Genomic DNA, 17,231 nt, shown 5'->3' with positions numbered 1-17,231 from the left:
TAAAAAAGAAATTTGGATTGCTGCGCAAACATTTTTTATTGTTGGATCACCCTTTTGTGTGGTGATTTTTCAACAATAAAAGTTTTTTATGTGCAGCAATCCAACTTTCTTTTTTCTATACACGGCCTTTGGTAGGGCCTGATTGCTATGCACTGTGATTGATCAATGTTGTGCACTCCACCCATATTACTGATATATATATATATATATATATATATATATATATATATATATATATATATATATATCAATAAGTATATTCTATTATCTCTTTTAATTAAAAGCGACAAGTAGATATGAAAAAATGGCTTCTGTACTATATACTACATATTTTTAAAAAGTGTTTCTATACAGGCTCATACACATGACCAGAAGGATCCCATACAGCATACAGAACAGGTATATTTCTGCATCTTGAAGACTCAAGTGCAGCATACAGCCTACTGCCGCAATCTGACAAAATCAATGAAATTTGCAGTGGCTGTATGCCAACATATATACAGTTGAGCAGTACGTGCATACAAGGACATATGAACATATTTGCGTACAATGACATATGAACTGCCCTGAATGAGAGCAGTGTGTACAACCCTGTATACAAGTACCACTTGGATGTGTGTATGTGGGTGTATAGCCACTGCATATTTCAAGCGGTCATTGATTTTGACAGGCTGCAGGCAGTGGGCTGTACACGGCACCTGTGGCTCCTGAGCACAGAAATACCCCTGTTCTGTACACTGTATGACCCTTTTTTGGCCCTGTGCATAAGTGCTAAAGAACAACCTCACCTGGGTGAGCATAATAAAGTCTCTTTAGACCCAGCCACACAATGCTATTTTCCTATTCTCTCTTCATTTTCAGAAACCACTTTTTCTAGTTTCCTGAATCTCCTGTATAATGTGTGACCAGGCTAAGATTAATCAGGCATAAGAAATCCAGAGAATGGGCACATTCCAGGATTAGGTGATTCCAGGATGTGCGGCATTATGCCTTTGTTCATGCATGCATCGCCCTGCACAGAAGGACATATTACCAATAATTGATAATGGCCCCAAGTGTTTCTGCTGAGGTTTGTAACTGGAAACCGAGCTCAGCCTGCTGAAAAGCAAATGTGAATGCATTAAACCTGTGCAAAGGAAAATAAATCCCACTTAAGTAAGTGAATAACAAAATATTTGTGTAAAAGTACATTACAGGGTAGAGTAGAAAGGAAACAACTTATACTTAAACAAATAAATATCCAGGTATAAGAAAACACAATAGCAGAGAGGTACATGTAGAGTCTAAATAGAGGGCAATGAAAAGAAAGAAATAATGAGTTACTACCACACAAAATAGATTATTGTATTATTAGAATCCTGAAACCCTGCATAGGGCCAGTACAGGAGTTCCAAATATCCATGTACAAAGTTCATCATGGATTGAAAGCGCACCTGTCATTGGGGAATTATATAGACTGCCATTGAAGACCTATCCTGGCTGCCAAGTTTTGGCTTCATTATTTTCTCAGACACTCACCCAGAGTTTATAAACTTATACAGATAAAAAAGTAAAGAACTCTTTTTGAAAAGCTCTTGAATTACTAAAAGTGGAGAGTGCAAAATCTGGTGCAACTCTTCATAGAAACCAATCGGTTTCCAGGTTTTTTTTGCCAACGCTTATTAAGTTAGAAGCTGATTGGCTACTATGCAGAGCTGCACCAGATTTTGCACTCCCCAATTTTAGTAAATAACCAGTTGTTGGTCAAAATATTGAAGCCAGATATAGCCAGGCAAGTAGCATTTTCAGATGGAGGTCACAGGATTAGCCCACATATTTCACTAATAATGGTTGTACTTTAAAACCAAACTATTCTTACTTGAATTTCAGTGTGCTTTGTGCATTTCTTCCAGATCTGTGTAATAATCCAGTATAAGACAGTCTCTGTGTAGGAACTTATTGTAATAAAGACCAGTCACTGATACTCTCTCTCCTTGTGCAGGGTGACTGGTCTTGTTTCCGCCCCCTCCTGTAGTTTCGGAAGGCAGCCTGTAGTGGGTGGAGCCTGCTGCTTCCCTCCCATAGCTCTGCTGTCTGCACAGGCTATGTACAGTGCAGTGATGATGTCACTGCTACTTTTCAATGATCTGGATTTGCAAAGGCATTGGGAGCACGCAAAGTGGATTATATCCTTTTTTTTGGCAATTGAGGAATACATTTAATTGAATGTTTTTACATGCAGATCTCAGTAATGACAGCTTAGTATCATTTCTTTTATTTGTAGGCTGGAAAGATTATTCTTATATATCGTAAGTTCCCTCTCAAGATATTAAAGCGATTTTTCATCTGGAGCATCTTGTTGGTGAGTTTAAATCTTTGTCTTATCAAGCTGTCAATTCTGTATCCAGTAGCCATCATACTGATACAAAGAAACAAGTATGATTCTATCCAGGGCTTGCTTACAGTGGAATTTCAGTCATACTCTAACCAAGCCTAGATCTACTCCCACTCCCATTCTTAGACTATTCTCTCTACCCTGTTAAAGAGAAGACACATACTTTCCTATTCTGAATCCACACCATGCTGGCCACATGATGGGCTTCCAAGGCTAGCTTCAGTATAGAGGAGAATCAGCCACAATGGCTGCAGAGCCTGGGTGATGACATCATCCATAGGCGTGCAATGGGGCATCCGTTGTTGGCTGTACCATTTCTACACTGAAGCCAGCGCTGGAAGCTGGTCAAGGGACTGGACCAGACAGGCCTCAGCATAGGTAGGTATAGGCATCATTCCTTTTACAGGGTAGACAGAATGGTCTTAGAATGGGGGTGAGAGTAGATTTAGGCTTAGTTAGATATTTACTGGAATGTCACTTTAAGAGTCCAAGGCAATTGGCAATGGGGATTTAGAGAACCTGTACGGAGACCAGTAGAGCAGAAAGTCCAAAACTTCAATGTTTTTCTCATGAAAGTAGTGAAGCAAATATGCATAGAACATCCCTGAAAATGTAATCATTAGGAATTGTTTGGTAATAGCAACTTATATATCTCTGTCCTGAAAGATTTAACTTTAAGGCTACCTACAAACAGGCTGAAAAAATACTGATTTTAGAAGCATTTTCTTTTCTTTTTTTATACCTATAAACATGGTTCAATATTAGTCAAGGTGTCCGGGCATATGTCCAGGCATATTGTAGGGTTTATATTCGTATTTTAGAACAATGTTTAGGGGCATAAAAAATGCCCCAAACCTGTGCTTATAGAGAAGTGTACTGGCATAATTTACGCATATGTGCTCATAAACCATTTCAGCCTAGTGGCTAGAACAAATGAATATTCTAGCCCCTACAAAATTAAATTACATACATGAGCCATATGCAGGTAAGTGCACTTATAAACACACTAGATAAAGCATTTTATTGCTCTGGATTTTTCTGCAAGCTCCTGGCAGAAAGATAAAGCATAAATGTGCATATTTTAATATGTCTATGAGCATGTTGCTCTAGGTCACTCCTGAAATATAATGATTATACACTGTATGCATGATACAATCTTGAAATGTATATTTATCTCTTTTTCAATTTATCTGTTAATTATTTTTAGTCTTGCATAGTCATCATGACATCCTATCAGCCACTCAGCATTTTAATCTATGTGCCTAGATGTGGCCCTGGTGTACTAGGACCCTAGAGTAGTATAATAGGGTCTGGGTATAGTTTAATTGGGTCTGGGTATAGTTTAATTGAAATATATTATACAAGAAAGTGTATTTAAGGGTATAAACATGTCATTTTGTGCTGGATTTTATTCCCCTTGTACTGTTTGATCGAAAATAAAGCTTATTTAACTGCACTACAGTACATGAAGGTGCCGGCTCTTTTGATCGTGACATTGGCTACGAGCGAGGCACTAGTGTGAAGAGTCACCCAATGGGATTGGGTTTTAAGGGTTGCATCCTTGTCCCTTGTTTGTGTGAATACTCAAATGTTGATTGGGGGTCTAAACTTCCAAAATACCTCCAAATCCTTAGAGAAGCCACCTTCGGGTAGATGATCTTTACTTCATCCCATAAATTCCCAAAATTTGTGTCCTGAACAGAGGGATATGTCTGTCCTTTGTGCCTCCAAAGGAACAGAAGGAAGTGATCAGTTGTCTTCCCAATATGAAAGGTAATCCCCCTCTGATAGCAGTCACTGGAGCAAGTATCCCCACTGGAAGATATTCCCTTTACTCTTGTAATGATGACAGTAGACTTTAGGATTTTCCCTTACTTTCTTAATCAGAGACAATGGTCTCCAGGGCTAATAAACAGGGTGGTTCTCCTCAACAGGGATGCCAAGAGGGATTCCAATAAATCCTCACTGAATCCAAAAGTAAAAAAAGAAAGCTTTGACTGAAGTTATTCTTAAGGGTAGGTCCCGTTTAATGCCCAAAAGATATGAATACAGTATATTTAAAATTATTTTAAAGCTTTTTGATGAAAATCACTATTTAGGTCATGAAGAGGTTAATAACAGGCTGTGGATTGCTGTGCTTTCCTAACCTCAGTCCAGCTCCTGCGCTTCTTGAATTATTGACATACAACATAGTACCATTTGTCATTGTCAGTATATGGATACAGCCACAGTAATCCTGGCCCGCATGTGTTATGGTCCACTGATATTTTCTTTCCTTGACCTCATATATAAAGTATGATGACTATTAATTTGTGGGTCCTCTAACCCCTTTTGCCTCATTAAGTTGCAGTGTCATACACAGTGCGGGTAATATGAGAAGAGTGCTATGTTGCTTTCTCAGCTTGTTTTCCAAGCATCAAGTCCACTTCTTGGCATGCACAGGGGAAAATGCAGGTGATTCTGAGCATTCATAGCAAGTTAATGTGTATTTATCAGGCAGCCTGACCGTTTCTCGAGGCAAATGCCGCTGGGCCTTTACTTTTCAATTTCCTGTTGAAAATCTTTTTTTTCCCCCAGCTATTCATTACTTCATTTCAATTCTAATGTGTCTCACTGGCTTGTTTTAATTATTCAACTAAAACACAGCTCATACATTCTAGACTGTGGATTAAAAAAATTGGGGTCAGGGAAGGAGCAGCCCCCCTTTTGTACACCTGTCTGGAGTTCAGGGTCCCCTTTCTGTAAATGGTGTTATTGTCACATTTACTGTAAAGCCACTTACAAGTCATGCTGCACTGATGAACTATGCAGTCTCAAACTCCATTTTCGATTTTTCTAAAATGTTCTGAATGCTAGTTCTTTCATCACAATCTTGGTGCTCCTCCCCAGTCTGTCATTATAAAATTGACATATCCTGTACAGGAGGGTAGTAAAAATGAGGAGAGCTAAATCTCGTCATTATAGGATCCTTATTGGGTAGAGCTTTGATATGTGAATATTTTTTTAGGATGCTTTTTAACTTGTTTCTCAAAAATATGTGCGCTGTCACTTTAAGACATCATAACTGACAATATGAAATTAATCATGAAAACACAGAATCAGTGTAATAATATGCACTACTATATCTACAGAGCACACAATCAATAGTGTAAAATCCACCAAAGTGCAAAAAAAATCAGTGTAATATTTGATCTCAGACAAACTATATCGAAAGCACTTAGCTGACACCCAGCTATACACCATCAGAGACAACTCCACTCACTATAGCTCCGCATCGATGTTATATACGGCTCCTCATAAACGTCACTTATGGTACATGGTTTAAAAAGAAGGAGGAGAGAAACTCATAGTGCAGCCTGGTAAAATCCAGAGGAATGTATTATGCTATTGCACTCATATGAGATATTGATAGAATCTCAGTATACAGAAACAAAGATGGTGCCACCTGAACTTCTGTCGGTCTGCGGAATGACATCACTGGCCATAAACTCTGACCAATGCGTTTCCACTAAATAGTCATCGTCAGCAAGGAACCCTAGTATGAGTTCAAGTAATGATATAATAGAATAACAAGGATGAAAGTGCCAGCTTGAGAATTTTATCTCATTTTTGTCAGCAGCTACAAAAACTGTAGCTGCTGGCTTTTAAAAAACAGCCATTCATCTGTCCCACGATCCCGCGTTGCCCCCGCCGCACCCCGTTTCACCGGCCGTCCTGTATTCTGGGCGCCGGCATCTTCAGTGTGGGCACCCGGCTGTGACAGCTTGCGGCTTCACAGCCGGGTGCCCATTGCACATGCGCGAGTAGTGCTGTGCTTCCTGAATGGCCCCGTAGTCTTCTGGGACCTGTCACGTGTCCCACAAGACTTCAGGGAGGGAGGGTAGGAGGACAACTTCCATTTCTGATCACCTAGGCGATCGCAGCGGAAGTGGGAGCGGGTACCTGTCAAATTCGGATACCCGTCCCCCCCCCTCCCCAAAGGTGCCAATCCTTAACCTCCTTAGCGGTATTCCCGAGTGTAGCTCGGGGTAAAATGTCAGTACCAAAAGCGGTAACCCCGAGCTACACTCAGGCTTACCATGCGGCGTTGCTCAGGGAGTCCCTGCAGCACTTACCTTGTCCTTCACTCCCACGATGTGTCCCCTGCAGTGTCCCCGGCCATCTCCTCCGGCCGATGCCGGCGTCCGGCTTCCATGTTCTGGTCGCTGTGACGTCGGGACGTATGGGCGCCAAAACCGGCGGCAAATTTGAAATTTTTAAAAAATGTCTTTTTTTTAAAAAAATTACTATTACATAGTAAAACATTGCTGTTTCAATGCATTTCACATACATTTTGTCCCTACTGCTTTGTCCTGTGCCCTGCCTGCATTTTGACTGTTCTTTCTGCCTGGAAACGTAGAAAAGTCCATGGCGTCCAAAATGCGTCCCTTTACGTCAAAAGCTGTTTTAGACCAGCTAGAGAACAGCGATAGTAAATTAGAACTACTTGCAGAATTGAGTGATAATGATTCGTGGGGAAATTCGTCATCAGACACTGAAAACGATTTTGCGACTTTGCTCAGCGATGTGCGAATTTGCCTCTGTATTCCAAATTTCAGTGTTTTTAGTTTGATTATATTATTGAATTAAAGTTATTATTATTATATTATTATTTTTTATGATTATTTATTAAATTATAATTTATGATTTTTCAAATTTTATCCTACCCGGGATGTTTACTAGACTCTTGTTCGTACAGATTTCAGTGAGTTATTCCTAAAAATTACAGCCTACAATAAAAAACTACATATTTCCATGCAAAAAAATGGTACCGCTTTCAGCACAAAAAATCGGAAATAATCAGACCGCCGAGGAGGTTAATGGGGAGCGGGGGACCAATCTGTAAAGCGGAACTTCCCCTTTTGGGTGGAACTCCGCTCTAACCAAAAATAGACAAAAAAGGCACTTTTGTAAACAATTATTAACTTTTTGATACGTTACCTGTTGATGTTGAATAACGTGGCTCATTAAATAAAACATATGCTCAAAAATGTGCTATTTGTTCAATCTGGGACCAATTAGCTAACATTAGACTTCGAGCAAAGACCCACCAGCCTTCAATATAAGATACCACTAGTTATCAAAAATGGGTTCCACTGCACCTACCTAATTATACCAACCAGATATATCAAAGCTGTTGTACACAACCTGATACATATATTTACTATCAGTCCTCCAAAAGTCAGATTAGTTTTTTTTTACTGTTTACACCCTCCTTATGTGCTTTTCTTGGTTCATACTATGATACCCTATTGTAGCACTTCCTTTTGTAAAACCAATAAAATCTTTGAAATATAACCTTAAAATTATATAGACCATTATGTTACATGTACTGCCAATAAAAATAGATTATCCATGTTCATTAAATGCTATTTTTGAAGACGTAAGCTCCAGGGCTTTTATCAACATTCTCCTTTTAATAGATAGTGAGCTACAGATCCAGAACAGCTATGCTTTGAGTGAAGAAACATACTCGTTCCTTCTCAGTGACCAAGAATCTAGGATGAGGATGAATGTTTAAATGAATAAATCTGGGATAATGGGTCTGTAATGTGCAGGATGGAAACTATGGTCCAGACACGCACCATCATTTGGGAGTTGACTATATTTCTTTGTGACATATTCACTTTGGGGCTGAGATCAAATATTTGCTGTGTTAGTGTACTTTTCATGTCCCCCACTCTAATATGGTGACAACACTATATGCGTAGCTTTGTTATTTGCCTTTGATTTTTTGACTGGGTTAAATATGTGCTTTAAACTATATTTTCAATCTGAATCATTAATATTGTTCTGCATTATGCCTTAATATGCCAGAATTAGTGAGGACCAGCTAGACAGCCTCTGCCCATGATTATTACTGCACGTGGATTTTAACCAATAGCCCCAATCATTTCCATCCAAAGCTTCTACCAGCAGAGCTCAGTGGTGATGTTCCAGATGTAAGGCCCTTGTAGGTGCTTTCATACACCAGATTGAACAAAGAGTAGAATTTCCAGTGTTGTGTAAAATTGAACTATTGTTTCCTTAAATGTCTTATAGCACCTTCTCTTTCAGATATAAATGAGAAAATATAACAAAAGACTACAAATGAGACTCTGCAATAGCAATATACTTAGTTAATTATATGTAGGGCCCCTCCAGTTAAACTGGGGGAGCTAGATAGTTTTTTTTTATTAAGGACTGCTGAGTAGCATCCTTAGTCAGATGGGTCAAATGTAGGTCAGGGCTGAGGGCTCTTCAGGTCAGTTCCCTGATACCTCCCCCTGCTCTAGAAACTTGGAGAAGATTCTGAAAGCAATCAATCAATAAGCTCCTATATTATAACCCTTCACACAAAATCACAACTTTCTCCCTAGAAAGTATACAATCTAATAAATCCTTTTGTGGTACACATAAATCCCCAAAGTTGTATTTACATAAATCCACACTCCATTCTATCTTAAAAAAGTAAATAAATAAAATAAACCCAAAAAATTAAAATTATATATATAAAAATTATATATAAAAAATTATAAAAAATTATATATGAAAACTGTGTTCGATAAACCCAAAGTGTCCAAGTTCCAAAAATTGTTTTTCTTTCAGTCCAATAAAGCAGAAATTGGTTCTAAGACTCCATGATCACCTCAAAGAAAAATAGAAAAAAAAAATTCATAGTGTATTACCCTTTTACAATATGTATATATATACTTCACTCTGTGCGCAACACAAAAACATACTCAAAATCATTTAGTGCAAAATAAATCCAATATATATCACAATCCAAATAGGTGAATAAAAATAAATTAAATAAAACCCAAAACGTGAAAAAATGTGATCACTCCAATCACAAGTGAATAGTGATACTAGGTACTAGTACCTTCTAAACTCCAGCCAAAAAGTGATGCTAGGTACTTTTACCCTCTTGCAGTATTTTTAAGCATGAACTGACATAGGAGATCCGTATTTCTCAATCCTTCATTTTCTTAGGTTTTCCTCCCAACTCCTCATAAAAGCATAAAAAAGGCTCTTTAGGCAGAATCCATAAAAATGGACAAATTTTAATAGCAACTCACATATAAAACAGGGATATCCAGCTTCACATATTCCTCTTTCAAATTTCAGGTTGAAAACACATATGTTTCCAACCAACAAAATGGCCGCGGCGACACTTCCGGTTGGCGTGCGTGCGTGATGACGTCACTCCCCTAACGCGTTTCGTCACTTCCGGACTTCATCTGAAGGGATCAATTTGGATCGTGATATATATTGGATTTATTTTGCACTAAATGATTTTGAGCGTGTTTTTGTGTTGCGCACAGAGTGAAGTATATATATACATATTGTAAAAGGGTAATACACTACGAATTTTCTTTTTTCTATTTTTCTTTGAGGTGATCATGGAGTCTTAGAACCAATTTCTGCTTTATTGGACTGAAAGAAAAACAATTTTTGGAACTTGGACACTTTGGGTTTATCGAACACAGTTTTCATATATAATTTTTTATATATAATTTTTATATATATAATTTAGATTTTTTGGGTTTATTTTATTTATTTACTTTTTTAAGATAGAATGGAGTGTGGATTTATGTAAATACAACTTTGGGGATTTATGTGTACCACAAAAGGATTTATAAGATTCTGAAAGCAGTGGGTGGGGTGAGGAGGGTCTGGCCTGCACACTTAGAGTGAGGAGACTCTGGCCAATCCCCAAGCAGGAGGCTTGGCATGGGGCCATGGCAGCCTTTAAGTGTGACAGAACCTGCTCAGTAGCAGGAGAGTTTGGGTGGAAGATGAAGTGAGAGGCTGTGATGCAGGAGACTGGGAAGGGGCTCAGTGGGAAGAGACCTACCTCCAGTCTGAGGCTGGAAAAGAGGATATCTCAACCTAAGCAGTCCCCTGAGAGAGGACCACCTGTGCAGCAGAGAAGAAGCCAGAACAGCAGAAGGCCTGAAGGCAGCCACCAACCCAACAAACTCACAGGAGAGGAAGTGTCAGTACTCTTCCACCCCCTGGGCCATATAAAGGGATAGGGCATTCGGGTGGGAAACCTGACTGGATTAAATGAAAACATTCTTAGTTAAACCCAGAAGGGCTTTTTGTTACCGCTACTATTCCTTTATACTGGCTTTTGATGTTTACAAAGGCAGCAATTTAGAAAATGGATGAATGGTTTAGCACTGGGAAACACTTTTTGAAAGATAAAATGTGCAACTATATAGATCAGACCAAAATGAGGGACATATGAGGAAGAAAGTGGGACAGAGGGACTTTGTTGCAAATCTGGAACAGTCCCTTGAAATCAGGGACAGTTAGGAGCTTTGTTTTAGGGAGTCTTCTATAAGCCAAGCATGAGGGCAGACGAAAACGGTAGGTAACCTGAACAAAAAAATGCTTGGCACAGGTTAATGGGCTGAGAACACTTTTATCTCATACAGTCCCCAACACTGGCATAGAATATCTTTTGGGGGAGAGGAGTGCAATTTAAAAGAAAAATCACTGGAAATTGCTTGTCAAAGGCCAGCAGAACACCGTGTAGCTGTAGCATGTATTATATGTGGCTGTTTAGACTAGTGCCATGAATAACAGCCATACCTGTTCAGACTGATTTTTGATGGTAGTTTATCTGTTGTTCCCTTTAGACTATGACTGACTAAGTGTAGAACAGCACTGCTTACAAAGGGTTAATCCAGAGGAAGCATAAATAAAGCATCGAAGCACCATTTGCAAGTACTGATGGATATCACTGATCTCCACTTACAGTACATGTCTTTCTGTAAATGCTTTTAAGTAAAGTGTCTTTTACTACATTTCACTCACTTTCTAATTGGTGAAGTGAACCAATATTTCTGGTGTGTTTCTCTGTATTCCTGTTACATGAATATGTTTGTTTTGGTCTCTCTGGTCTATGTTCAGATCTAAGATAGCAGTAGAGGCATAGATCTCCTTACATGCAACAGAATCGGTTGAAAACAAATTACATTATTTTATTTTTTACACTTTGTATTCTATATAAACACATAGTACTGAGCCAAAATAAAAGGAAACAAGTGCTTAATAGAATAATATTAACTAGGGCAACACAGTGGATAGCACTTCCACCTGGCAGCACTAGGGTCCTTGGTTCAAATCCCAGCCACGGCACCACCTGCCTGGCGTTTGCATGTCCTCTCTGTGTCTGTGTGGGTTTCCTCCAGGTACTCCAGTTTACTTCCACACTCCAAAGACATGCTGATAGGTTAATTGGATCCGGTCTAAATTGGCCCCAGTATGTGTATGTATGAATGTGAGTTAGGGGTCTTAGATTGTACACCCCTTGAGGGTTAGGGACTGATGTGAATGTACAATATATATATGTAAAGCACTGTGTAAATTGATGGTGCTATATAAGTAACTGAAATGGAAAAATAATAATGATAGCACAAAATAATAATATTAATATACAATAAAAACTGTAATAAATAATGCTAGTGCTTTGGAACTCAAATAAGCAAACATTACTACACTTCCCAGTGCATAGTACCTATGAAATTGAGATGGTTAGGCCCCTCTTACAGTATGCATGAGTTGTTGCACTGCACACATAGAGCAGGCCATTTATTTCAATGGGCTGATCTTTGCACAACAAATGCAGCAAAGAAGTTCATGCACCTTTTTTGATCCTCAAGCTTTGTGGTTTTTAGCCAGGCCTTTTGCTGCAAGAAAGACTCACTTTTTTTTACACGTTTACTGAACACATGCAAAATCACCTAATATTGAGGCATTTATTGATAACATTAAATGTAATTTTGCCATCAAAATTTACAACAAAAGGAAGGTCTTCGATAAGGCAAAATCTTAATTGGTCAAGGCCGTACATTTATTCAAGTCATTTCTACTTACCCTGTACTTATCCAATTTTTATAAATAGCTAAGTGATCTTCAAAGCTACAATGTCAGCTGAATATGTTAGTCTGTTGGACAGGCATTTGCTGACCCTTATGCAATGATTTATTAAAGCTCTAGATAAAGTTTAATTACTTCAACCATCCATTCGGGTTCCAAAAATGTACATTCCCCTTATAAGATGGGTGCATTTTCAATTTAACGTTCAAGCCAAATTGCACGAAGTTCTCCCAGCTTCCAGCTCCTTACAGGAATGTTGCAATGAGCAGTTCACAGCCTGTCCAATGAAGCCTTCTCACAGCCTTTCACACCTGTATTCACATTAATTGCAATAGGGCTGTACATCAAAACTGGAGATTCTCAGTATATGCTCCATTCAAATCAATAGGGATCACATTGGATTTCTGGTCCTTTGCCAAGCACTGTGGTTTCTTCTGCTAGCACCTACATTACTGCAGGACAATGTAATGGAGTAGGGGCTGCTGGAAGTGGGGGGCAGGAAAAACAACACTTCCGGAAGTGTTTCAAATGAAGAAGTTTCTCGGGACACGGTAGTTCTAGCAGACCGCAAAGACAGTAGAGGTGATGGCATGAGTAAGTTTGATATCTCTTCTTTAAAAGGGGACTTATTTCAGTACTTTTTATTTTTGTGACAGGGTCACTTTAAAGTAGATCTGTCCTTAGAAAATTTCAAGGCTGCCATTGTTGACCTCCCTTCTGAAAAAGGAAGTTGCCTGGCTCTCATGCTGTACCACTTTCATAGGTACATACAAGAAGCAAGGATGTTGGTTTAAATTTATTAAAGGATATAACCAAGCTCAGCCCCATGTTTTCTTCAGTACAGGTTTACAAAGTACCCAACAAAACAAACAATTTGTCCCCTGAATTACTGAAATAACAAACCCATGGATATTTAAAGGGTTAAAATCTAGAAAGTGAGTCTCTTGGACAAAGCCAGGTACCTGCCAGGTCTTGTAGGATCTTTTCTACAAATTGCTTCGTGAATTTATGGCGCTGCTAGACAACAAAAGCTATTGATCAGCAGACAGAGGACTCCATTTTTCTAAAGTTAATCAAGTCCAGCGTTTGATATTCAGCTTCCGAACTGTCAAGGAGAAATGAAAGCTAAAGGATCATAAATAGCCAAGTTGGCAGCTGAATCAGAACTCCTAATGTGATTTTCCATAGTGGAAGACCAATGCTTGTTCCAGAGCTTATACTGTATTTTCTAAGGCCTTCGGCCTTTGTGGTCCTATGTGTTTAAACTGTACAATGTTGGGGGCATCCTGAATAACCATGAGTTAGGCAAAATGTCCCTAATTGTGTGGCAGAATACTTTGAAAGCAGCAAGGATACCCCTCCACTCCTCCATAACCTGAGAGCCTGACAAAGTGCTCTCTAACTACCACTGACTAAGGGAACTTTTTAAAGATCAGAATGGTCCAGATAGGCACTACACACAATGGGCACTACTATATACACTGAAATGTATTCATAGGTCCTTCTAGATCTGGGCACAATATGGGTCAAGAGTTGTTAATGATTTATGATCTAGTTCTTGTTACAATTTTATTAGGATTTAATGTTTTTGTTAATAATTTGATATAATTTTCAGTAGCGTATCAAACATTAAGATATCTAAGTGTAAAGAAAGAACTAAGCTTTGCAGAAGAAATATATCACTTGATGCTTCAGACCTCAGTAACCTCAGGTCACATTGCTCTCCAGTGTTTGCAGGAGCTAGCACTCTGCTCCTAAAGGTCTTGGTGGTTTTCTGTTTGCTCCCTCACCTTAGACCGTAAAGCTGACCCTTAACCCTCCCCTCTCCCAAACCTTAAAACTGAACTCCAAGCAGTTATAAAAGTTAAAAAAACAAATTCATGCAGCTCTGTATTCATTAATGCATCCTTAAATATACTTTATTAAAATGCAAGCAGTGTAAGTACCTGAATTTGACCTGGTGTAAGACTTCTGCAGTCCCTGTACAGCAGGCATCACTAAATGGTGGACTGCGATCTGGATCTGGGCCAAGTAACAGTCCCAACTGGACCGTCACGACCAGGCCACTTAGAAACCTAGAGTCTCTCTGATTTGGCAACATCTTATAGGTCCCTTTGCTGGTTCTTTTTCCATGCTGCCACTGTCATTCTCACAGCAGGGCGGCAGGCGGGGGGCCACACCCATTCTGGGTGAAGGTTGAGAGCTACCCGAGTTAACTTTTCAAACTTAGAAGTGGGTGATTGGTTACTAGGATGCACGTTGGTCCTAGTAACCAATTACCAGCTTGTTAACATAAAAAGTTGGGCAGCTTCCACCCAAGGAAGGATGTTGTGAAGGGGGCTAGCACACTTCTGTGAAGGGAAGGGGGGGATGATGTGATGTGGGCTAGGACACTACTGTGAAGGGGGGTGTGATGTGAAAGGGTACTGAGGACAATGATGTGAAGGGGGATATGATATAAAGGGGCTTAAGGACAATGGTGTGACTGATGCAAGGGAGGTCTGTGATATAAAATGGAGGGGGGGGGTGAAACTGTGATATAAAGGGAGGGATCTTGATGTGAAGGGGGAGTGTGATGTAAAAGTGGGGTTGGACTGAGAACACTTATGTAAAGAGGGGACTGTAATGCAAACAAGCAATCAAGACCTCTGCTGGAGGAAAATTTTACTGACTGGACCTTCTTGAATTTTAATTCAGTAACTTTTCTGTACAGTCTGTACAACAGAAATCAAAGAGGGAGGGTGGGAAAAGCAATCAGTGCTGCAATGCTAGGAGCATGCCGATAGGAGGAGAGAGTAACACAGAGATTAACTCTTCAGTATACTGCTTCTGTTTTCACTCTCTAGTCACAGCGTTGGGTAGGGGACCTGTAGGTGAAAATGCCACAGAGAATATTCAGTTCCCCTTCCCTGCCTGGCAGGTCTGTGCTGTTGCGCTCTGTAGCAGAGCTGTGTAAATGTTAGAACTGGATGCACAGAAATATAATCATTCTGCAGGTAAAACAGTTAGGTTGTATCTGATTTGATCTGATTATTTAGCTGTTTGCCTGGAACCTTTAAAATTTAATCTAACCCCTAAAATGTCTTACAGACCAGATGTGCTGACCTTTGCTCACAGTGGGTGCCAGGACCAGTGCAAGGGCTTGGAGAATTTCTAAACATTGAATAAACCACTTTCAGTCTTCCTGTCTGGACATCTACATCACTCACTATACTAGCATGATAAATAGGTATTCTGGACAAAAACCCTTGTTATATATCTAGCACTACCCCCTTAGGAGTTGATGAAGTTTTGGGTCCCCCCTATAGTTCTGCACAGCCAGGCAACATGCATTTCCTTTCACTTGCATTCAGGAGTCAATACACAGACCTTGAGCATTGTTTTTGGTTGTTTTATTAGGGGAATAAAACTTGGTTGGGGTAAAGAGTATATGGGATGCCCAATGGAACTGAGAATTGAGAACAAACTTACATAGTTATATAGTTAGTCTGGCTGAAAAAAGACAAAAGTCCATCCAGTTCAACGATTAAAAAAAATTTTTATAACCCTATACCCACAGTTACTTCCTATTTACAAGTGTGCGCAGAAATTGCTCCTCTTGGAGAGCTAGCCAGCATCTCCTAGTGTATCTCTTCAGACCCCAGATATTCCTTGATCTAGCTGCCTGAAGGAAATCCCTAGACAGGGAATCCAGTCCTGCCACTTTAAAAGAGAGACAGTCTCAGAAGGTTGTTAATCTGGTTTCCCTTCAGAGTGCTCCTTCCCCTATCTGGCTCAGGGGGTGTAGGTTTACTCACTTGTCCCTCTCCTGTGCTGCTATTGATTCAGCAGCTGCTACCAGGCCTTCTAGCTGGGTCACTCCTCCTCTGATACACAGGTGGTCCTCTCTCAGGGGGCTGGGAAGGGTGCAAGCTTTCTACCTGTCCAGCTCCTCCGGCTGTAGGTGACCCCCCTCCATCCTGGGCCCCCTCCCAGGCTCCTGCTCTCCAGTCTACTTCTCCATCTTCCATCCAAACTCTCCTGCTACTGGCCAGGCTCTCATATTTAAGGGCTATTTTGACCCCTTGCCAAACCTCCTGTTGGGGATTGGTCAGAGTCCCTTAAATATGCAGATCAGCCACTCCTTACATCCACCCACTGCTTCTGGAACTCTCTCCAAAGTTCTAAAGCAGGGGGAAGTCTCAGAGAACTGATTCTGCAGAGCCTGCTAGCCCTGACAGAGATTTGACCCCTCTGACTATTGCACCTGGGTTGCTATCTAGCCCCTAGCTGAAAATTAGATTCTAGCTCCCCCTAGTTACCTAGGAGGGCGCTATATTTATTTTCCTATGTATAGCTGAATTCCTGTCTAGTAATTTCATAGAGTATACAGCAATAATAACATCCTTGCATTTACTATCTCTTGGGGAAGGTAGTCTCAACTTGGGAGGGGGTTTGTATAGGAACAGTTTACAGAACAGTTTAACTTTAAATTGGCTACAACCAATGTGTATTGTGTTCCCAGCATTTAATGGTCTTAGGCAACATTTCCAGCATCTAAGTGACTTATCCTGTTACACCATAAAAAAAAAAAAAAAAAGACCGATTACACAGGTCTGCAAAAAAATGCTGTTTTGGTTATTCCACGTAAGCTTTATGTTCTTTGGTGCGCTGAATCCGAAAATGACCTCCATTTTGTCATAGGATATCACGTTTCCTAACAATTTAGGTAACTATGTTAAATAAGGCAATACCTCAAAATAAATGAAAATAGACTTATAAAATTAAAGTTTTATTACAATTTTTTCATGAAAATCCTTTTTTGAACTGAAATGAGCTCACCTACACACACAAAACTCGATTCTTCTTCCCTGTGAGGCTCCTCTTGGTGCATTTACGCTTGTGAGTAGCATCTGGAATGTCTCTCTGAAGCATCCAACAGTAGTCTTCTATCATTGTAATGCTCCAT

The 17,231-nt window shown here is 39.8% G+C and overlaps 1 protein-coding gene across 1 annotated transcript in view; it reads left to right on the top strand.

The window, feature by feature from the left end:
• The window catches only part of LOC149458210 (heparan-alpha-glucosaminide N-acetyltransferase-like), a 187,916-nt gene that overhangs the window by 83,376 nt on the left and 87,309 nt on the right, over positions 1 to 17,231 (top strand). The window contains exon 3 of the mRNA XM_089682500.1: positions 2,264 to 2,341. Coding sequence (XP_089538626.1) covers positions 2,264 to 2,341 — 78 coding nt within the window. The remainder of the gene's footprint in view (positions 1 to 2,263; positions 2,342 to 17,231) is intronic.

Source organism: Staurois parvus, unplaced genomic scaffold (genome assembly GCF_062004578.1).
Source record: "Staurois parvus isolate SC_StPar_1 unplaced genomic scaffold, SC_StPar_1.0 ptg000291l, whole genome shotgun sequence".
NCBI lineage: Eukaryota > Metazoa > Chordata > Amphibia > Anura > Ranidae > Staurois > Staurois parvus.
Note: the sequence above shows the minus strand (reverse complement) of the source record. Positions and strands in the feature narration are given on the sequence as shown.